Here is a 24,990-nt window from a genome sequence, read left to right as displayed (position 1 = left end):
CCATTATTGTTTCTTACAGTTTTTTTAAAGAATACCAAAGTACATAGTCAAAAAGTATACAAAAAAAACATACCTATTATGATTATTAATCATTAGCACTTGCTAATAGAAAAAAAGACGTATAAAACTTGATTAATTAAACATATATATCACTGCAATACCTTTTTCAATTAAAGTTATAGAATATGTAAGTAGTTAAGTAAAAGTTATTAATACCTAAGTTACTCAAAGTTCTGTAGTTACCAATTACCTACTACCCCTTAGATATTTTGAATGCAATAACCCTTTAATAAAATATTGCTCTTCAATAAGTTTTGATTGTGATATCAATATAATAGGAAACAAAAATAAGACCGTCGTATGATTCCGCCCTAGAATAGGACCTCTCCATATCGTCTGGGGATATTGTACAATGCGACTATATGGGTCACATTCCTATAGATGTAATTCACACGGGTACTTAATGTCAACATGTAAAATATCGACAGTAAAAATGTCAACATCGTATAATCAACAATTTAATATCTCAAAGAATCATACCATCATTGATGTACAACACAAACAGTTCAAAATGTTCACTATGATAATTCTTTAAATTTTTAACATTTAAGCGGACCCTGGGCTTCGCAGCGTCAGAGCCTTAAATCCAACCAATAATGAACCCATGTTTGATATTGGGATAATCATATTTACGTAACACGTATTCGCTTAGGCTTGGAGAGTAAGCGATAAACGTCTCTGTGCAATGTACATATTAAATTGTATTAGAGTTTCCATGGCCCCACCGAAGCGGGGCCGTCAAAAATTTTAAAGACTCATTTGAGTGTTCCCCTCCACGGAAATCTTTAGTAAAAGGCGAAAGATTTATGCGTGTTGAAGGGAAACCAGAGATAACCATTCTGTGATACGACGAGAGACCCCATTCTACGCGAAAAAATCTCCATAGCGCGTTTCAAGTTTTTGATGTTTTGATGAGCGCCATCTAGTGAGGATACATTAAATGATTTTAATTCCCCACTCCAAACAAAATTTAAAAAGAAATGCAGTAAGATAAAATGCTTGCTACATTCACTAAAAGAAGAATGGAATAAAAAAGTTAAAAATAATATTTTTAGTCTATACAGGTACAAAGAATTTTAGCTTTGTCGTTTTCTATTAGAACAGATCAACAGACTCTTATTTCAAAGTTACTATTAGCCCTTAATTTAAGGCATTATTATTTAGCAATAAATAAGAATTTTGAACGATAACTATGACTCAAATAAATTCTATATCTTTTATTGTTCGAGTTCTATGCCAATGAAAAATAGCGGCAAGTATTCTTTCTAGCGCCACCTATCGCAGAACAACAGAACTTAATGTGAATTATGTACTTGCTACTACTTACTTTACCATCTTTGCTGTATATAAGTAATTTTTTGAATATTTATTTTCATAGGAGTTCTAAAGATGGCAGTACTATGCTTACTGTGAATTCAACTTCATTAAAGCTAAATAGTCATAACAAATTTTATGTTGTGTCTTCCTGTTGCTCAGTCGTGCTCCGTTGCAACGACGCCGTACGTTAGAGCTCCGTTGTTTTATTATAGACTGACACTGATTTGCGTTGACGTACGTCGTAACTTCATTACAATTTCTATGTTCTTATTATCGGATTTCATAAGTACTTACTTCGTACAACAGTACTTACTAATTCCATGATTCTTATGGGTTAATCCGGCGACGGGTGTCAAAATGACGATTCATCATTGAGGCTTTAGCTTAAAGTATGTTTTAACTTTTTTGTGAATAACAGGGTGTTTTTATAAAGTATCACCACCTACATACATTATGTATACATTATATGTATTTACAGAAGCATTATCAAATTCGAGGGAATGCTACTCTCTCTCAATTGAGCTTCAAATGGTGTTCACGGCATCCCAAACGTACGATATCAAAATAATTGTCAATTCGTGACCTCTAATCATGGATTTAGTAAGTACTTCGACGGAGTACCTACTAATCCCATGCCGCTAATAAAATGAGACAAGGCCAAGAGAGAGAGAGGTGAGTGTCTGATTTGTGATGGTGAGTGTTTGATTTGTGATATTTTCTGTGATTAACATACATTGCGTGATTTGTATGAGTGCTTTTATTTACCGCAATAAAAATCCAGCAATGTATGCCGAAGCCGCCAAAGTTTTCGCAAACTGTTCGTCGGTGTATAGCCAGCATTACGAACGAAATACAATATTTAATAAGTGATGTATAAAATTTGAACTTGATAATAGCATCCGTAAATTGCACTTTTGTAAGTAAGCGAACTTGCCCGCGATATTGTGGAGCAGTTCGTAATGGCGTCTGGCCCATCTGGTGGTAAGTGGTCACCACGGCCTATGAGCCTGCAACACCAGTGCTGTCACACGCGTGTTGCAGTCTGTGTGGTCTATTTTTTCCCCACATGACTTTGTAATTCCTCCCTTAAAATTATAATTTAGTATGAATGAATGAATGAATGAAATATTTATTTGCACACAAACACGGTATATATACATGTATAGGACAAATATGTCTTTAAATCGGACAAGCGTGTTGCGCCAACAATTGGCATGCAAATGTTTAAAGTTATTTATTTAAAAATACATAAAAAGTTCTAGTTAATTAATAATCAAATGTTAGGTTAGGTATATTAAAAATTAAATAAAAAATAAAATAAAAATATGTCAAGGATTAAAAAATGAAGTCAACATAATAAAATAAATAAATTTGAGGGCGCTACCTTATGTCAAAATTTAAAACTAATAAACTCGTCAATGGTGTAAAAACAATGGGTGACCAGAAAAGTATGAAGTTGTTTTTTAAACTTCGTAAATGGTAATGTTACCTCTTCACACGCTATCTACTCAACCAATCTTCTTGAAATTTTGCATACATATAGTTTGAAGTGTGGAGAAGGATATAGTACCTTTCATTCCGGAAAAATAACTGTTCCCGTGGGAAATTTACGCAGGCGAAGCCGCGAGAAAAAAAGCTAGTAATAATATATAGGGATAAAATTAAACCGATTGAGTTAGCTCCAAAGTAAGTTCGAGACTTGTGTTATGGGATACTAACTCAACGATACTATTTTCTTTATTAAATTCTGTTTTAGATTGGTGTAAATCCCAAGGTGTACCTCAGGTAATGTTAATATATTTTATTGCTTTATCTTTCGACATACGGTTGCAAATTTTTCTTGTAGTCAAAATACAATTCGCAAGATTTGATTACCGAAACACAGACAACGAGACTCTGATAATCTGATTGAATTTATAAACTCTCGAATACAAAAACCAAACAAAATTTCGTACAGCTTTTAACATGTCACAATCAATGAATAAAGTTTTTGAAGAATATTTCTTACAGACAGCACATCAATCTACCCAAATTAATTGCAAACTTGCCGTTATTAACCCGCCATAGAGGCTCGTGCAGGGTATCTTGATGCGCTGTTGACAGTGCAGATTAAAAATTTCAGCGTAGCATATACCTAGATTTTCCTTCAGCACTTGGAGTCTTTCAGACTTGGAGACCCCTACGAGGCTACGAGATGCGCGGGGGCCTACGAAGAAGGCGGGGCTCGCGGTCTCGCCTCCTACTAACCACGCTACGCCCTCAGTGCGCTCGACGCAGTGACGCGCGACGGACGTGTCGCTGTCCACTCTGAAGTTATCGTGACGTGAAGTGTTGTGTCATGGTGGAACATAGTTAGGTCATGTCTCGAAGGAAACAGAGCAACCCAAAACCTCTAAAACGTGAGTTTACAGCTGTAGCATTTGCATCTTTTGGGGTTTTTTGTCATAATACTATTTTGTTTTCGTTGATACAAGTTTTAGATTCTAGTAACACGCGTTGATGTTTTTCCTATGTAAAAACGAATTTATTTTTTTCGTTTCACTACGTTTTAGTTCTATAATGGCTTGTTCTGATTTGCATGCTTTGTTTGTGTTATTGTATTTTTACATTAATAAATATTTCTGTTTTGCGTTATTTAATTTGTTAAATCTGCATAATCTGTCCAAGAAATGACATGTGAATTGATTTTGTGAAAGTACAGACTTATGTCAAATGTCACGCAAAGCAAACATGTGATAAAAGTAATAAGGAAAATCTATTCACTCCTGAATCAATTAAAAAAGTTGTTCGATTAATTCTGAAAGAAACTATTTTAGGTTGTTGAAGTCTTTTGCAATTTTTCTTGTAACTATTTATTATCGACTTCTGAAATTAATTATATTACCGTTTTACTTTTTACCATATAGCGGTGTGGTTACCTAACCAGAAAAAATCTTTTCAAAGAAAAATTCTCAAGAAAAAAAGTTTTTCATTGACGGTAGCTGTGTTGATGTTTCGAATGCAAATAACATTCCAAATTTAAATGTTGCTTTATAGGAGGTGGTAGCACCGGCCAACTTTGGCGTTAACTTTAAATGGCGTACTTTGCGTTTTTCTGCGCAGGTTAAAGTCAACGTTAAATTTGACTGGTGCAACGCACCCTGGGTCTGTTAGCTTCAATACGATTTCGTATACAACCTCTAATCCATAAGACGTTATCAAATTTTCCTATTTATCTGTCTGTCTGTTACGGTAAAATATTTTTTTAAACAGAATCTTTACAATGTATTTGTCAATTCTTACAACTATATAAATAACTATATAAATATGAATATATTATAAAAAAAGGAAAAAATATATTTTTGTTTGTAATGAATATAAACTCAAACATTAGTTCGATTTCGATGAAATTTGCACTACCTTTGCTGCCTTTTATCGCGAAAAACGGTAACGATGTACCTAGTTAGGGACCGCTAGATATGGATAAATAAATAAATATGGAAAAATTACACAGATTGAGTGTGAGCCGAGTAAGCTCGTGATTTGTGTTATTGAAATATACAAGTACACAACGATACAGATAAACATCCAAAAATTAGATTAATCTGAATAATGTAATTTTCCACTTTGATCTGACGGTGATCGAACCCGGGACCTCTGGTGTAGCAGTCCGGCAGAAAGACTAATTATATTATACGATATGTATGTATTTTCGATCACTACCATAGATAAAAGGAATATCTACTAAAATGATATTAGAAAATTCATCAGATATATTTACACATGTATGTTTCGCTGTTGCTTATCGTGTTTGATAATATCCATATTTAATTGTGGCATAATCTGTCTGTATGTACTATATGCCAGTTTTATCTAAATAAAACTTGTTATCATTATCACCGCTCACACAGCATACTATCTATATTCATGTTTTATATCATAAACGCATATTCTATATGTTAATTTTAGATCTGTTTAAATTTGAGGACAATAATTATCGATGTCTAAAGTTAAACATGTTTAAATGTCACATGTTTAAATGTCATTTTAGTTGTAGTATCTCTTCATTTAGGGCGTGTAATATGTTTAAATTTAGATGTGCAAAATTAGTAGAATGAAGATGAATAGTAATAATTTTCTTGTTGTCAGTATCATTTCGTCCCATTCGTGTATGTGTTTATCTCATGGAATTAGTAGCTACCTGAGTACGTCTACGAATTCCATGTGTTATATTTAGACATCTGAACTTAAACACAGTCAAATACATTACCTTCGTATGTTTAAATGTCGTTTGTGGTCAGTATTGCTTGTATGTGTATTGTATAAACCACTTGTGGTCGACATAATATTTCTCGAGTCGCTTCTTTTCTTAATTCTTTGCCGTGATTTGGAATTTCCTCCACGCGTGGATAATAATTTAGGGAAGAGTGTATAGCCGTTTTTAGGGCTTGCGTGTTGCACTTTAAACCTCATCTACGCTTCTCATTAGGCTAGATTAAATTATTATTTATTTAGATTAGATTTAATAACTTCTTAGGCAAAGTCAAACGCAAACAAAAATTATTTAAAAAAAAAACTTTATTTAGTAAAAATAACTTTGAACTTACTCTAGTAAGTGGTAACCATTCTTAAAATATTTATAGGTATAATACAAAAACCAATAAAATATTGAATTTCAATAGCAACAAAATTTTTTATATGGAATAGATCCTTTTTTCCGAACCGACTACAGCCCACTTCCTAACTAGACGATAGTCTGAAACGAAACTTTTCTTAACTTAAAAAAAAAGTTAATTAAAACAATAGCGTGGCGGTTGTGTGAAAGGGGGAAGGGGCGGGGAGGGGAGGGGGTTAATGGCAAAACACTCCATTATTATTGCCAAGAAACTCGTTGTGTTTCATTGCACTTAATGACAACGACACTCAGCCATGGGGGTAAGGATGAGGTACTCTACTAGTGTGCAAGGATCTTGTAACATATAAAAACATTTTGTAACTAAGGTATGAGATAATTACAATTTTTATTTGTCAAATCAAAGTGCGCCGGGTTCGTTAAACCACTATCTATTAATATTCTTCGATTGTTTATTTATCAACTGCGGGAGATAACGTAACGTTGTACTGTTATCAACGACAGTTTAACGTTAATTGTTATTGAAATAACTGGACAATTAACTCAGGATTGTGATACGATGATCTTGTGGTAGGTTGACGTAAATTTACTTTATTTCTGGTGATGCTGTAAAAATTTAGGCCTCATATAATTACACGGTACAGTCGATAGTGTCTCGTTACCCGGCATGGACCTTTAAGTAGTGGTAACAGATGCAAATTCTAATAGGTTGACTGTATTTATGTTCGTCATTACGATGTTACACAAGACTGTATTTAAGTTAACAAACATACACGTTTTTATTACTATTTCTGATGTGAAAACTTCTTTAGCGGCGTTGTGCACTTTTTGTAATGGAGAAAAATATTTTAAAACTCGCGTAAGGCACACGTGACCTGATCGAAAATTTGTCAGACGTCAAAAATGCATATTAAAGTTTTCACTTCTGCCGGTACTTCAAGATACACAAATAATTTTTATATTAAAAAAAAAAAAACAAAAACCAACCAACCAAATAAAAATACAATTTAACATACCTCATGATAAATTGTACTTTTATGATTTGTTTTTCTACAGTTGCGTCTGCCAGGATCCAATGTTCAAACATTAGATCATGGAGATTAATAAAAACAATTGAACATTAATAGGATAGCTATCCGATCTGCACCGCGCGGGAACTATATATACGAATATGTATAATGTCCATCAAATTATATTTGCTTTCATCCCCAACAGTCTCTGAGCTAAGCTTTTGACAGACGGACAGACATGACGAAACTATCAAGGATTTCATGTGTCATCCTAAAAAGAGTAAAACTATCCAATCTTTCTTTAGATGTACGTTTAGCTATAATATAACTATCAATACTTAAAAAAAAAACAGTAAAAAAGTCGTGTCCGTACATTTAATGTAATTCCAAAAAAATTACTTAGGGCGATGAACTTAGAAACAGTAGTAGAATAAGAATTCTTAGAAAAAAGTCTTTATTTGTCTGTCTGTCTATTTGTACATGCTAATCTCCGGATCTACTGGACAGATTTGAATGAGACTATTAAGCCTGGGCAACATATAGGGTATAAATGATTTTGAAAACTGGAACACCTGATGGAGAACAATGATGGTACAGCTAGACTATTGGAAATATAGAAATGACGCCTTAACAGAAGTTGTTCAGTCTGATGAGTATTTTCTGTTGAGGTATAAAAATCGAAGATCTGGAACACCTGATAAAGACATGCTGGGACAGCTAAACTATAGGGAATATAGAAATGACGACTTAACAAAAATTGTCCAGTCTGAGGAGCATTTTCTGTTGATGCATAAAAATCGAAGATCTGAAACACCTGAAGAAGAGTCATAATGGTCGAGCTAAAATATAGGAAATATACTTTTTCAGTCTGATAGGCACCTTCTGTATGTATAGTTATCCCTACGCTTTGTCTGTACAATTAAATTTATTTAATAATTTGGCCTCCTTACCAACAATTCCACAATGCGAACAAAGTCGCGGGCATCTGTAGTCTATATATAAAAACAAAAGACTTTCCACTACATTATTAAGTATAAAATTTCTCTAGAAAGTAGACATTATCACCGGGTTAACGGTATTATATCATTTATTTGACCTGATACGGACAGTAAACAGAGATTTGATTATCATTTGTTTTTATAAATGCTATTTGTGGAGATAGCTACAGCTTAATTATATATTGCATCGGAGATACTTTTAGATATGTCTTGTGATGGCTTTGGTGGTATTTGTATAGTGAATTGCAATGGGGTCCGCGTGGGGGTCATGGCCCACACTTCTTATCCATCCATCGGGGAGGCCTGACCCCCAGCAGTGGCGATATTTAAAATGTCTGTTGATGATGAAGATGGCGATGTAGATAATTAATAAATAAATAAATATATAAGGACAAATCACACAGATTGAGCTAGTCCCAAAGTAAGTTCGAGACTTGTGTTATGGGATACTAACTCAACGATATTATATTTTATAATAAATACATATATAAATAAATATCCAAGACCCAGGCCAATCAGAAAAAGATCATATTCCATCATGACCCGACCGGGGATCGAACCCGGGACCTCTCGGTTCAGAGGCAAGAACCTTACCACTGCGCCACCGAGGTTGTCAATTGGTATTAGGTATTAAGAAAACAAACGAATCGGGTTCCTATAATAATAATACTAAAAACAAATTCACTAAATAATTTAACTACATTGATATTACATTTAGATTAATTTTATCTAAATGTATATATATATATATATTACTAAAAAATTAAAAAGCATGTGTGACGTATATAACAAATCCATTTAAATATATATATATATATATATATATATATACTAATATTATAAAGATTTATATTTTTGTTTTTTATTTGTTATTAATATACGCAAAAACTACTTGGTCGATTCTGGTGAAATTCGGCACAGACATGGACAAAACCTTCAAGTGTAACATCTACGCTACGTTTTCTATTATGGTTTTACACGAGCGAAGCCAGGGCGGTTCGCTAGTTTATTTATATATGAATGTGAAAAAGTTTTTATCACGAGAAATTCTGATATAGCTAAGCTGTTTTTATTATAATATAGATACTTTTATGTGTGGAAAATATATAATTTAGACTCACTGAAACAAATATTACGTGGCATCTTAATGATCACTGGAAATAAAGTCTAATAGGCTCTTAAATGACTAAACCAATGAAAAGGTTTGAAAAGGACAAAACGCAATTTACCTCCAATGTAATATGATCGTATTCAATTCTACCGACCGCTGGTTTGTCTAAGGGCTGCTGCACACAAACGTTATTATATGTATGTGATAATTAAGGCCATTACATACGACTTCTGCATACCAGTAGTGTCAAGATGAAATGTGAGGAGCCCCCATTATCACATCTTTTTGTATATTGCCAGCCTTCATACCGTCGCCGAACTCGGAAACGTGCTGACGCGAATGCGTGAACATTGCTTAGTATGAGTGCTTTTTTTTCTTTACCGCAATGAAAAACCAGCAATGTATAACCGAATCCGCGTAAGTTTGGCGAACAGTTCGACGACAGTGGAGCCGCCATATGACATTGAAAGCAAATTAAAGGAATTTAATTTGATTTGAATGATGCCCCACATTAGTGCCAATATACGTTAATTTCGTTTCCGTAAGAGATTTTAACATAATTGGCCGAGTTATTACTGTACTCTTACTGTACGAAAAGCTAGCATTTGGACAAACGATATTTTTATAACATTGCGTTTACCATAATGTATTGCATATATAATTCACTTTTTTTTTCTATTCATGTATATAGTATATAGTACAGGTATTGGGTTCAAAAGTAAATAGTAGATTATTTGTTAGTGTTTGAGTTTTTCAATAATCTTCGATAGTGTACTAGGGTCTTTACTTCAGTCGTTTAAAATGTACAAATTGTACACTGGTAGTTTCGGACAAGCTCTCGATAAGCGGCATCAAAGGCGGCGGCTTTTTTGTACGCAAATGACGCGCGCATTGTGCGCCTGCGCAAGTTACGCTTACCCTGGACCCCGAGATCGCTTTGTTTCGATTTTTATTATGACGTTTGGGAATTATCGAAGGTCATTTAAGGAGGATTGTCTATATGAATAAATAAACATTATTTTATGGAAAAATATATTAAATATATACGAACACAAAGCAGTTGTAGGACAAGGCGCGAGCGCGTGCAGTTTTTGTTTTGTTAATCGCGTTTTATATTTATAATTTTTAATCAGCTCTCGATCTCAGTCAGAACATATTATTTTGTATACTTTTGACCATGTACTTTATTACACAATTAGAAGAAAAATGTATGGAAAACAATAATAGTAAGCCCTTCTGGCATGATAGGGACCAACACTGGTAAATGAATTTCTTTCGGCATTTCTTCTCAGCAGTGGTCGTTCCGAAATGCCAGTAGTTTGTAGCTCTTTGAGAAATACTATATTATAATACAATTTTAACTTGAAAAATTGAATGTGAAAGTTTAATTTCTGATTACATTGTTTAACTTTGACTTTAAAGACTAATCAATGATTTATTTATTTGTAACGAGACTTGTGAAAAGTTAAAACTTTTTTACTACATGTTCCATTGGCACTTTTCAAATGACTGGTGTTTAATAAAGCCACCGGATGGAGGTACTCATTACGTAATAAGTTGTTATTAATTTCATTAAAAAAATGATCTTTTTGAGACCTTTTTTAGCTTTAAAATGGGACAATGCTACCGAACACATAAGGTATTACAGTATTTATCTGTAAGAAGTAATAACTCGATTATTACCGATGTACAAATATAAATTGCGGTTATTGAGTTGCAATCAGATACCTACGTAATCAACATTTAGCAATAAAAAGTCAATTGCTCTACTCAATACACATATGATTGATTTTTTTAAATACTACCAGGCAGTTAAATAGGCATTCGGCCCACCTTATTGTAAGTGGTGACCATAGCGTATTAACGACTGCAACACCGGCACACGCGCGCGGCCTTCTTTGTGTCCTAAGATTTTATGTCACATTCCCTATGTAATTACACTTGCCTCTCTCACAAATGAGAGTGAGGTACCCATGCAGACGACCCTTGCACAGTCAACAGTACATCAAATTACCCCGCATGAAACTTTATGACGCGACAATAGCGGCGAGTTTGCAATAACTTTGGATAGGTTGATGTGCTGTTGACTATACCAAGGTCTACCTCTGGTAAATAAGCCTTCAGTTACAGGTATTCAAAGACCGAAGCTACAAACTACTAGCATTTCAGAACGACCACTGCTGAGAAGAAATGCCGAAAAAAACTCATTCAATTTGGTCCCTATTATGCCAGAAGGGCTTACCATTTTTCAAATATAAATTTATGTATAATTTTTTATCACATAACATATTATGATTGTGATCAAGTGCTGTTGAAAGGAAAAATATATATCTAAAGTTTTATTAAAAGATTTGATTTATGAAAAAATCTTTTAATAAAAGATCGAGCTGATCAGTTCCTCCGGCATCACCCGTTCACGAGTTGACGCGTTACAGTACGAATAATTCCCATCTACTTTTACGATTATCTAAATGCGATAACATCGAAATTGTTACAACATTTTAGTCTTGTTCATCTAAATCGTGTAGAGGGTTCTTTTAAGAGACACCCCTAATCATGGGTATTTATGACCATATTGTGTGGTTGGACCCTTCAATGTTACCCTTAGTTCCCACGGCTGGGGATGACACGTGCCGCGTTTTGACTTGACCGGGGTTCCGTGAATGGAGCTAGTAAGGGTAGGGTAAATCAACCTTGATACGCTCAAGACTCGATACACTCGAACTCTTGTTGAGACTCGAGTTTTTTTTGAGACGTGAGCTTCTATTTAAGACTCGAGCTCTTTTTGAGATACGAGTTCTATTTTGGCGTTCGAGTTGTCGAGAAAGACTGGAGCTCAGCTCTGAGTTTTGTTAGTACACCGAGTCTTGTAAAATTGAGCCGAGTCTATCGAATTAAGACTCAAACATTCGAGGTTTTTACATCTCTAAGTAAGGGTCAGGAACCATTGCTACTTTGCGCTTTATAGCTACGTTGTTTTTGACACTGATGTGCGTTGAAAACTAAACAACGAAGCATGACGGAGCGAGATAACTAGTGTATTCGTTACTTTACATCTTTTCTTTGGAAATTAACAAGGACACTAGCGCCTCTAGCGCCGAATTATGTTTGGAAATAAACCTAATGACGCAGTTGAACTAGCGATAAGGTCGATATGCATTTTTCTGGCTGTCTTGTTCGAATTTGTATCTTGTTGTTTTGGTATAAAATATGTTTTACAAGCTTAGTTTCATCTGTCCCGATGTTTAGTTATCTGTCTACGTAAATTAATTGCAAGTTAGATTTCTCCTACTTCCAGTTGTCCTACAGAGTTGAAACTTCCCGTGGCTCTTCAGTTTTCATGACATTGCATTGTTACGATAAGCATGACTTGATGGTGCACCCGAGGATTGGCTCCCAACGAGGGAACAGTGGGAGTGGGGAGTGGGAACAGTGACAAGAATTTGTCACCAATAAGCGTCAAGTAAGAACACCACGTGTGAGCCCACACGCACACCGATGTGCTTACCATACGAGGAAAAACACAACAGGACAGGAGTCGTTTCAAATATAGTTTATTCATATCAAATAATGAATTTAATTGCGATCTGTTAATTTCGCTTCTTTTGGATGTAATAGACAGACAGACGAGTGATTTCTGGTCAAGTTTTTAAGATAAATTGTTAAGTAGTCCTGTTATTATACCAAAAAGGTTTGCCCAAAATTAAGCATATGGGTATAGGTAGTGATTAATATAATGAAGATAATTTAAATTTCCTATTTATACCTGTTTTGATATTTACTAGCTTGCTCCGGGGCTTTACTTGGCTCTGGGGTTTTTGTCTCCTAGAAGTCTCTTGCTAACAAAATATGGACTTGGGTAGGTACAGTCTGAAATATATAATATAATTTCAACTCATTTACTACCATGGGAATATCATGACAAAAAGTGTTGTATCCGTGTATCAAATCTCATCAAAGCTCATCTAGTAGATTTAATTTTTATGTGAAATATGTCCATCACAACAAGGTTAAGAATTTAGGTATGATATTTACAATCTTCTGAATTATTTAAAGATTAGATTAATGATTTTACCACTACTTAGTTATTACGGTATTGATAATAAGTATGTGTTTTATATTTTTAACTAGCGGCCCGTACCGGCTTCGCTCGTAAAAAACTATAATATGCACGGAAACCTTTCTCAGGAATCACACTATCTATTGGTAAAAACCGTACAAAAATCCGTCTGGTAGTTTTTCGAGTTTATCGCGTTCATACAGACGGGCGCCACAGGAGGACATTTTTAAATAACATGTAAGGATTCCCACAAAAACGAAGTCAAAGGGCGCAGCTAGTAGTTTGTTTTTCAAACTTGTTATTATTAGTGACTATTACAATGCGCGATACATATTTATCACTCAATTAACTATGTATTTCGACATTGGTTTGATATTTTTCAGGTCACAAGTTTGAGGAAACAATATCCTTATTTTGTTAAAGTATTAGTACTTGAAGTATGTTTATTGATGACCAATTTAGAGGTACACGTTACGCAAATGAGGAAATATCGTAACAAAACCTACGAAGGGCTTGACAAAACGACTACTTTTTCCTTATTGCGGTGCAACTTTTCGGGAAAATCCTTACATTACATTCTAAGAAGTCCCACTCAAAACTCTGTCGGACGGATTTTGGTACAGTTTTCAAAATAGATTTGGTTTGTATAATTTATATTAGCCGCTATAGTATTACTTAACTAAAACTGAACGGTAGAACTCAACGGACAGAATGATTTTTTAACTCTCAGTTTAAATCAGGTAGTATTGGATCATTGGAATGAATATAGCAATTTTTAAATTGAGTTTATTTTCTAAATTACTTAATTATGTACTATTTCTAAATTACTTCATTATGTAAATAATCATTTTGTTGAAAATCCCTAAATATAAATTATCCAGATAAATTATTTAATCAAACGGTAGGATAACATTATCGATGTGGATTAATATCGGTATAGGTTTAGGCGATATAGATCTAGAGATAAGTAACTGATAAACCTTACATTAATTTAATGTACAGTCGCTCATAAAAAATGCTCTTAATCTGTAATCTGAACATATTTTAAAAAAGAAAATATAGTATAACGTCTTCATTCCTTACGGGCTTGACAGAGCCAAAAATTAAGAGACAATGCGCACATTTAATAGAAACTTAAGTTAAAGTTATATATTTCAGATATTGGTACCCTTTTTTTAAATTTAATAGTAAATATAGGTATGTTATCTCTCCAGTCAAAGTAAAAAAAGCCTTGATTATAATAATTTTATTAAGATTTTGAACTACTTTTGACCTGAAAACATAATGATTTTCAAATTTATTTCGATTTTGTATAACTGTCTTTTAAATCTGTACTAAATACGTACGTTTCTTTTGTTTATCTATATACATATGAGTAATATTTTCGCGGAGCCTCAACAGATTATTTACGGAGCGTTAGGGCTCCGCGGAGCACACTTTCCAAACATAAAAGGCGACCGAGTTTCATACACATTATTAAAGTATTAAATTACTAATTATAAGTTTTTAGTCTAAAAGTGTTTGTAATATTTAATTGGCATGTCATTGACATCTAAAACTTTGAGTGAAAATATGTAAATCTGTACGAAATAATTAATATCTATATATAATTATATAAATTATATCCAATTATACATTATGTTAATTATAGTCCTTTGCTTTAACAAATTCTATCTATTATGTAAGTATAAATTTTATTATAGTGGCTGTTTTTCGCAGCTCTCGGTAATATTAAATAAATTAATTTCAGCTTATAACTATACCAAATTTAGTTGGCTGTAAAAGCTAACAGATAGACAAAGGGACTTTCGCAAGGATCAAAATGGATGTTTTGTTATGTTTGTTCATTTTAAAGAAATGCCATGTGGCATTCGGCAATCATAAGACCAATCAGAGATTCCATTGTGGGGCAACAAAGTGCATCAAATCGATGGGAAACATACCAAATAAAAACTAATGATAACATAAAATACAAACTTACTAATAATGATAAATAATTCACATACTCCTATCTTGTATGAGGAACAAAGTTTTGAACTTTTATAACAAACTAGATGTTGCCCGGGGCTTCGCTCCCATGAGAATTTTGAGATAAAATATAGCCTATAGCATTCTTGGATTATGTACCTTACTAATGAAAGCATTTTTGAAATCGGTTCGGTAGTTACGGAGATTACTCGCCTCAAACATACAAACTCACAAACGCTTACCTCTTTATAATAATAGTATAGATCAATCCGTAACACATTTCTTCTCGGCTGTACCCAGTAATCCATACAAAACATCCAACATGCATGTAATTTGATCACTATCGATAGTCGCGTCAACTAGCTGGATTTATCGATATTCCACTTGATCGATGATCCCTAGATATCTATTTAGATAAACCTGATTATCTTTTTAGCGAGATTTATATTTCTTACATTGGAGAGAAAGAATTTTATTTTATCTGTGCGCTAATTTGGGGCATTATGAATGCTCTCTCTCTCTCTCTCTCTCTCATCTCTGCGTGTTCTCGGTTTCTTTAGGGGTTGTGAAGCCTCGAAGTCAGCTTAAATAAAAAAAGACCATAAAATTTTGAATATTCTGTGTGATTTTATAACCGGCCTGCCTGACGTATGCTATGTTGCCTATCAGCTGCCCAGGCTGTGTGTCCCTTAGTCGCCACGTTCGACATCCACGGGAGGATATAGAGTGGTCCTATACAAGGGCGGAACCACACGCCACACCTGTCAAGTTTCAATATCATATTAAAATAAGAACGATTTATTTTCGTAACCGAAATTTATCACTTTCATAAGCATAAACGTTACATCACTACTTTATTTATCTTCCTGGGAACAGTTTACCCACGTCACGTGGCACCTCCGGGTGATTGACCGATCATGAGTATAATTTCGCGGATAACTTTATCAAACTTATCAGGCAGTTATACAAAGTATACTAACGATAATCTACTGGTTTTGTTTGAGTGTTGGAAGTAAAAAGGTCAAATTTCAATATAATTTTTCGACTGCAATCAACCTGATGTCAATCCTCTATGGGAATACTGTTCAATGTGTTGGCAATCTATTAAGTATCTCTCTCTCTCTCTCTCGTAGTTTCGCGTTATTTTCGCAGCTGTGATGTCCCAGATACTTTGAACCGCGTGAGATAAAAATTTTTTTTGAAGAATACGACAGACTGGCTGGCTCTCTGTGAAAGCTGTTGCCGTCTATTAATTGACATTACTTTTTATCCCTTACTCGCCTCATACAGGATCCAAATCCATAGGAGGATATGGAATGACTGGAACCGCACTCCTAGGTTCTTTATTTTGATGTGTTGTCATTTTAAGAGTTATAAGTTGCACGTGTCTGTGTATCTGTATGTCTGTCCGTGGCATCATAGCAAACGGCTGAACCGATTTTGATCTATACCCTATTCATCTTGGACTGAGACAAAAGGTAAAGAAAAAAGAAACGAGAAGTTAACAAGCCAAACATTTAAGTAAGCGACATGACTCCATAAAACAATAACAATAAAAAATTTACATTAACAGAAAGTAAGAACAAAATTAACAAAGGAATAATGAGAAATAATTATTTTTTGTTCAAGGTTTTGTCTCAGTTCATGATTAATAGGGTATAGTTTATTTTATTTGAAAGAGAATTTAATCGAGAGTGTTTTTAGCTATGTTTGAATAATGTGTGTTGAGCCATTTGGAAACCGTCAGCACTTTTCTAGCAGAAGAAATAACGCCACTAACTTCAGAATTTAGTGATTTTAGAATTTTAATTAAGTTTTTATTATGCCCGATATCTATTAACAATTATCGTGTTAAGCAATGATATATATTAACGTAACAGATATTAAAGGAGTAGCAATAAAATGTGTAACTTGTAGAAAAATACAATTAACACATATGATAAGCGTTATCAGCACGATCGGTAGCACTATCAGCCACCTGATAAAGTTATGTTATCGACTAAGTATACAATACATATGCGACAAGTATTTTACCCGACTGCGGGGATATCGGAGAGTTGTATGTTTGACATGTCAAACAAATGATTTAAAAACGTAGATATACGAATTACACTCTTAAGTACATATTTTGAAAAAATAATTATACCTAGATATGCTGTGTCTAAAGATGATTCTTAAAAATAACCGTGAAGTTCCTAAAACCCATTTTCGTTTCTCACACATGTAAAATTTTTCATCGTTTCGATTACGCCTCTATATATCAGTGCAGATAATTGCATAATTATCTCTGTACTTTTTCTCGTAAGAGACACCATTTCGGAAATATAAAAACTTTTACTTTTTGTAAAATGTTTTTTTTATTTTTTATTATTTAAATGGTTTTATAAGAGCATTGTCCCGGATAGACAGGGGCGCGGTTTCAATTCCCGCTCGATTCCTGGATTTTTTCCATCTCATTGTTATTTTCAATTGGAATTATTTGTTTCAGACAGAGTCCATACGATGTTAGTAACAATACAATATTAACTCACACTAGTGTTAGTAAAAACAAACAAAAATATATTTACACAGCATGAAGCCACAACCACCGCTGAACCAAAGGGGTATCCCATCGGTCAACAAATACTTTCAGGACACTGTTGGAGCCGCCACTCAGTCGTGCCATCATGGAGGCACACCGTTTTCTGATAATGGCTGAGAAACCATCAGTGTGTGCTTGCGCAAACATTCCTGAGACACTGCAACGCCAGGACAATCCCAACATTACCCTGAAAGCATTATTATACTGGACACGCAAGACACTGTATGCTATACCCGACCCGTAAAATTTACCCACAGACTGCAAGTGTAAAATGATTGACAATATGCTTTAAATAGCGTGATTTTAACTGGTGTTGTGCAACGAACAAGTCTGCTGGCCAGCATGTTGCAACTGGGAGCCAGCGACCTACGTTCCCTATTTATAACCATATTGTCTTTAAGGTCATCGGTGACCCAGAGACCAAGGTGTAACGCAGCTACGCTTTGTTTGGAATCCCTTCCGATGTATTTCGCCTGCGCTGGCACATTTGGATCTACAGTCATAAATTTTTACAATTCTAAATCCGCTCGAACACTTTGACGCGTAAACATTACGATCAAGCTAGCGAGGCAAGAGGGTGGCCGTGATAAATTTATAAACATTAAATAAAATAATAAGAACGGACCTAATAAGGGTCTTACCTTAAGTTTTATAATAAACTTACTTTACTACCTATTTACTATCCAACCCACGATAAAACTCCGACAAAGATTTTTAAATTTCCAAAAATGTTTCTTTTATCTGTATTTTGGGAATATGCACGCATAACTGTAACGATTGTAAATGGCATAAATCGAAATGTTTTGATAATTTTTGGGCTGAATTTGTAACGCTAAAAATGGCATCTATCTATTTTCGATATATACCTATGTTTATTATCACCGTTTCCCTAAAAGTTTAGCTAAGTTTTTAACAGTGAGATATAGCGATATGCGCAGGCGCAGGTTGAGCAAACGATCATTAGTTAGATCATGTTTGCAGATACGATGCCATCGCGTGCACTGTGACCCACAAACCACGATCCTATCCTAAATGTTGCCAGTACTTGAATAAAGTTAATCTATCTTATTTTTCCCGGACGAAGCTCTTGTGGGAATTTTGGGATAAAATAATAAATAAATATATTAGGACAAATCCCCAAAGTTCCAATCCCCCAATCCCCGACCGGGGATCGAACCCGGGAACTCTCGGTTCAGAAGCAAGCACTTTACCACTGCGCCGCCGAGGTCGTCAAAAACAAATTTTGTTAAAAAGAAACTTTGAGATACAATTTTTTTTTATTTTACTTAAATAACAAATTTACATCTATATTTACAGGTTAAGCCTAATACGACAAGTGCAACAAGCTAGATTTCAAAATAACATCAGAATTAATGATGTCAGTTATATTATACATCTATGGCATCAATCAATAGGCAAATCTTATAGCTGCCTATGTAGTAACTAACAAAGGTATCGTTAGAACAAAAACTTACTATGTAAATAGCTAAATAATGTGTTCGGTATAATAATATTCTCAGTCTTCATGAAGCTTCGAACTTCATGGGTAAGACGTATGCCATTCTAACTAAATTTTTCATGGAAAAACTCATACAAAAACTAAAGATATTTTACTAATTTAAATTTTGATTTTTAAATTAATTTTTCGACTTGGTTGGTTTTCTTGATTGGCTACTTACGAAAAAGGAAAATTACATACTTATACATTTTTCATTTTGATTTTTCAAATTCTATGTTTTTGCTTTCAAACTTGCATGTAAAATCAAGTTTACTTTTGTAACTCAACTATACTATTTGCAGACTGGTTATTGTATTTAATTTATTTTTTGATAACTCGATTATTTTTTGAAACGATTATTAACTTTCTTCTAAAAAAGCAGGTGGTCAATTCCTGATTGACAATCAGAGGTCATTTTAGAAAGGCCACGGGATCTATCTTTGATCAAAGTAGTGTTACGTTAAAAGTTAATAAAAACATGTAATTTTTCACCATAATTTATTTATACATCAAAATAATTTTCTATTTTACAACTTTACCGGGAATCGAACCTGAACTATAAAAATACAATACTTTGTGCGTTGAATTTTTTCCTTTCAAATACTTGGTTGACTGGAAGAAATCCCTTTCTGGGATAAGTCCCCGTTTGTACGCGTTCTTTCTTTTGTTTCACTGCTTTCTTTGTATGTGTTTTCTTCGTGCAATAAAGAGTTTACAAACAAACAAACAAAGCCAATAAATTGCAAAGATCACGTGCAAACTAATCAGTATTCGCGAACCAATCGGATTCTTATAGTGACTAATCATGCGATCCCAATTAAAGATGACCGTCAATAGATGGCGCGCGAAGATAAATTTAATTTATATGCGGGTAGATTGATAAACAGACCGATGGTATCTTGTGGATTTATGCCCAACACCACACGTGGGAGACGTGAGGTTTTTAAACGCGAATCGTGTATGTTCGTTTGTGAAATTTGAAAACTCATTTACAGAGCGAATTCGGAAGTTCACAACCTTTAATAACTCCAGAAAAAAGTTAATCAAATAATTGTCGCGTTAGGTCTTATAAAATGTCGATATTTATATAAATTACTTCAAAAATCCATGGAAAACAGGCGCAGTATGTAGGTATGTATTTGTTTTCTTTCAATTATTGTGACACAATTTATCAATATCACAGTACAAATAGTTGGAACAGTTCAACGAATAGTTATTTTAATCGTCTCTCGAAGCAGATGTCTCTTATCAACGGATGCTGCGATACGCGCGATAAGCGATACCATACCACTCATTACTTTGTTTTTAATTCGGTCGCGATAACAGACAGAGATGGATATACCATCGCGAGGGTGTGCGACAGGGAGGAAGGTATCGTGATACACGCGTGGTCGATATCAGAATGATTATCGAGTTCGACCGGGAAAGTTTAGTTTTAAATTGTAATTTAGTTGCAATGAAAGAAATATTAGTAGTTGTATATTAATCTTATACGAGGGCTGCTATTTATGTATCCGGAATAACAAAATTAAACAAACATATATTATTACATATGGTTTTATTGTTTCTCGAAGTATTCTCCGCGATGATCTATGCACTTCTGCATACGATGAAACCAATTTTCAAAGCACTTTTTCCATTCTGATTGAGGTATGTCCAAAACGTGTGTTTTGAACGCATCAACGGCCTCTTCGCGGCTCGAAAAACGTTGACCACGTAATTTATTTTTAATGTTTGGAAATAAATAAAAATCATTGGGTGCCAGGTCGGGGCTGTACGGCGGATGACCCGTCAATTCAATCTTTTGACCCTCCAAAAAATTATTTGTTTCAGCCGACTTGTGGCAGCTAGCATTGTCGTGATGAAGTATGATTCTGCGTTGTGGGTTGTTCTTTCGTATTTTTTCAAAGACTTCTGGCAAACAAATGGTGGTGTACCATTCAGAATTAACCGTCCTACTATTCTCTAGTGGCACTGTAGCTACATGTCCGTTGATACCAAAAAAACAAGCGACCATTTGCTTTAAAGTGCTTCTCGCACGAACAACTTTTGTTGGATTCGGTTCATCTTGAAAGACCCACACCGTTGACTGCTGTTTAGTTTCAGGGTCATAAGCATAGATCCAGGTTTCGTCACCTGTGTAGATATTATAAACAGCTTTTGACGTGCCACGGTTGTATTTTTTTATCATTTTCTTACACCAGTCGACACGAGCCTGTTTTTGATCTACGCTCAAGTTGTGCGGAATCCAACGCGAACAAATTTTTTTAACAATTAAATGTTCGTGTAATATCGCGTGTATACTCGTCATACTAATGCCCAGAGACGCCTCTATCTCGCGGTATGTAACATGACGATCTTGCATTACTAATTGTCGCACAGCATCAATATTTTGTTGTACCACTACCGATTTAGGACGACCCTCCTTAATTTCATCCGTGAGCATAGACCGTCCACGTTGAAATTCCTTAAACCAATAATACACAGTGGTTTTCGATGGTGCTTCATCTCCAAAAGTTAAAATCAGTTGTTCGATGCACTGTTTTTGAGTTAATCCACGCCGAAAATCATAATAAATCATCGCGCGAAAATGTTCACGAGTTAAATCCATGGCAATGAAGACAAGCTATTTTCAAAATTGGCGCCAATTGAAAAAAACAATAGACAGGGACATGAAAAATATTTATTCTCTAGCCGAAGAGTTCTATTTTCAAATGTTGTAATTACTTTTTAAATATTCTAGAATTATTGGCCAGTTCCGGATAAATAAATAGCAGCCCTCGTATGTGAGCCCTGGGCTACGAAGCTCAACGACTAAGGAAGGAACCAGTAAAACAAGACATCACTCAACTAAATAAGAGAGAGAGGGAATCTAAAATTTTGAAGATTATTTTAAAAGCTGTTAGTTACTTTCACCTGCCCGGATGTTTTTCTGTAATCTAACCTTGTGATTTTTTAACGTCACTTCAGTTTTTATGACAATACAGTATTATAACAAGCATCGGCTTCCACAGAGGGAACTCCCCAACTGTTTACTGCACGGATATATTTTTTTTTTGTCACGCGTTGAATGCATTTGAAATAAACTTGTTTAATACGAAAAATAATGCTTATGACCAACGCACTAAGTTGAAAATGGTTTAATTCTGAACCCTTTGAAATTTATTTCATAAATTATCTGCAATTTTTTTTAAAGTTTCAAGAAAATTCCCCCTTTCAAAATCGATCGATGCGTTCGATTGAAATTTATCGATTACGATTTTCCGTGAAAGCATAAGCTGTGGTATACCTCTAAAAATATATAATTAACTGGTTATGTGTTAATAATATATGGTTATAATATATTTTTAGAGGTGTTACCGTTATACATGATGTAATTTATTACATGCAATAGCGGACATCGCGATATCAAATGTTGTAAATATACAGCATTTGAAATCGCGATGTCCACACCCACGCGTGGGATAAGATAGCTAAAGGGTTTACATGTCATTACATGTAAATAAAAAAAAAATGTAAGCAATTTTTTAAATTTTTATAAGCAGAATGGATGGAGGTAGCTCCACATTCTCATAAGGCTTACCTTATGTATTTATTATTAGCTTTTGGCTATGGCAGCGTGAAGTTTTTCTTCGTTTTTCATGTCTTTGAAAATATAATATATTTCTTGGAACTCGCGTATTGAAAAAACAAACGGTTTAGTTGAAATTCATAATTTATAATATTTATTTTTGTATTCGAAAATATCTATAGATCGTTATGGGGGCAAAAGAATCGATCTAACTAAGTCTCAAGCAACATCCTTTAATTTGATCGTCATTCCACAGATCAAATAATTTATTCAGAAATTAGACATTCACAGGCACTTTTTCACGTTAAGTTTCATCACATTTAGATGAAACCCAAACAGATATGAGATAGTCACAACCCGCGTTATCTGAGTTCAGCTGCTTATCGCCTAAACTAACCAGATGTGAACAAAGATCATATTTTAATATCTTATCAGTAAAAGTAACTATTTTTATGTGTTTGTACGAATATCGCACTAATTAACTCTGTAGTGTTTAAAAGCGTTTACGTTTAGCGCGGCATGTCAAGGCGGTCTGATTAATAATGAATCGGGCGCAGCGTTTTATACTACTTTTCGAATATTTAGGAAATATAATAACAGTATATAGTGTAATTGGGCGGGGCATGTTTGCCGAATGCCGCCAGAGAGATTGGCACAGGTCACCATAAATTGGGTTCCCGAAGGACGCGGGCGTCGAGGTAGAACACGAACTAGATGGCGGGATGATTTTTGACAGGTTTCGGCGTGGTTGGCAACAAATGGCTCAGGATATAGACCTTGGAAGAAGGGGAGGCCTTTGCCCAGCAGTGGGACACAATACAGGCTATAAAAAAATAAGGGATACCTTTTTTCGCATAATTTTTTAATCCTAATTTAATTTAGCATAAGTAACGAGTTAGGTATATATTTTTTTGACATAAGAATAGTTTGACATATTTGTTTTTTGACATACATTTTCAATAAGCATAATTATAGTTTAGCCTAATATATTTTACCATAATTTTGATTTGCATAAAACTATAGTGTAACAGTAGGTTAGGGTGAGGCGGGGTGGCACTTGGGCCACCCATAAGCCGACAATATGCTTTAGAATATTATGCTTAAAAATTGTTATGCTTATGGTAGGTATGCGTAAAAAAATTGTACGTAACTATTATTGTGATAAGTAAAAAATATGGCATGTTAAATTATGAGATAAAATTGTATGCATAAAAATAGGGGACCACAAAATAAAACAAAATAATATAAATGGCAAATTAATAAAATAAAATAAATGGCATTGATTGCATAAGTATTACTCATTGAGAGGGAGATAGCTGAAATGTGTAACACTGTTACACAACGGGAATTTTTCTCCGTAGCAGTGTTACAAATCGCGGTGTGACTCAATGGGAACGAACCGCAACCTAGTGTTTATAATGTTATATAAACATATTAGACAGTTTGTAAAGTTATATAAAGAAAACTTTATACTAGTTTATATGCTTGCCAAACTAGTTGTAAGTATGGTGGCGATTGTCCAAGCATAACCATACTATACTATATCTGAGAGTGAATCCTTTGCTAGCAAAAGCCTTTAATATTTACTATTTAACTAGCAATTAATGACTTCCGTGACATCTGTTTGAAAAGAACTGTAAACTTCAAAATAAAATAAAATCACGAATTTTTATGACTGTCATATAAAAAACGACCCGTTCGGATATTATTATTGATGCTATATACAAGCGGCCTTTGGTCACTCTGCAAATGAAAATAAACTTAACTTGCTAGATTACGCTAACGCAAGCAATGTACATATGTACAATTACATTTATATTGGCGTTCGTTAAGAAATAATAGATGGGCCTTCAAAATCACATTTTTACGTCATTATACATAATATTAAAATATACAATCTTGTAATTCTCAAAGTTAAAAACTGTAACCACTGTCTCTGTACACTTTTTTTTTACTTGCTCTGTATTTCCTTTGTACAATAAAGAGCTTACAATGTTGATAATATATATTAGCCTTGCAGAATGGCCGCAGCTGGTAAGAAGGAACGCGACAAACCGTTAACAAGTTAACCAACCAGTTAACCAAATTACAATAACAAAGTAATCATGCGTGCTCTATCGCTCAGTATCGGACAGACAAAGACGGTGATGTAACCAACTAACCATTGCATTTGTTATCAGTAAAAATGTATTAGTAACCACTGG

The 24,990-nt window shown here is 34.3% G+C and overlaps 1 protein-coding gene and 1 non-coding gene across 3 annotated transcripts in view; one reads left to right on the top strand and one right to left on the bottom strand.

Moving 5' to 3' along the window:
• Window positions 1–777: 777 nt before the first annotated feature.
• On the bottom strand, window positions 778–893 carry LOC128674257 (U5 spliceosomal RNA). The gene has a single exon (XR_008405155.1). It is a non-coding gene; the product is annotated as a U5 spliceosomal RNA (small nuclear RNA).
• A 2,581-nt stretch (window positions 894–3,474) lies between these two features.
• ush (u-shaped) overlaps window positions 3,475–24,990 on the top strand; it is a 181,032-nt gene continuing 159,516 nt past the window's right edge. The window contains exon 1 of one of the 2 annotated variants that reach the window (XM_053751539.2): window positions 3,475–3,776. In XM_053751539.2, the coding sequence (XP_053607514.1) occupies window positions 3,737–3,776 (40 nt within the window). In that variant the 5' untranslated portion in view covers window positions 3,475–3,736. Of the gene's footprint in view, window positions 3,777–20,150; window positions 20,347–24,990 lie in introns of those variants that run through there. The other variant, XM_064437081.1, reaches the window with a different exon arrangement.

This window comes from Plodia interpunctella, chromosome 1 (genome assembly GCF_027563975.2).
Source record: "Plodia interpunctella isolate USDA-ARS_2022_Savannah chromosome 1, ilPloInte3.2, whole genome shotgun sequence".
In the NCBI taxonomy this organism is placed as follows: Eukaryota; Metazoa; Arthropoda; class Insecta; order Lepidoptera; family Pyralidae; genus Plodia; species Plodia interpunctella.
The sequence above is the reverse complement of the archived record's forward strand: the minus strand, read 5'-3'. Positions and strand labels throughout refer to the sequence as shown.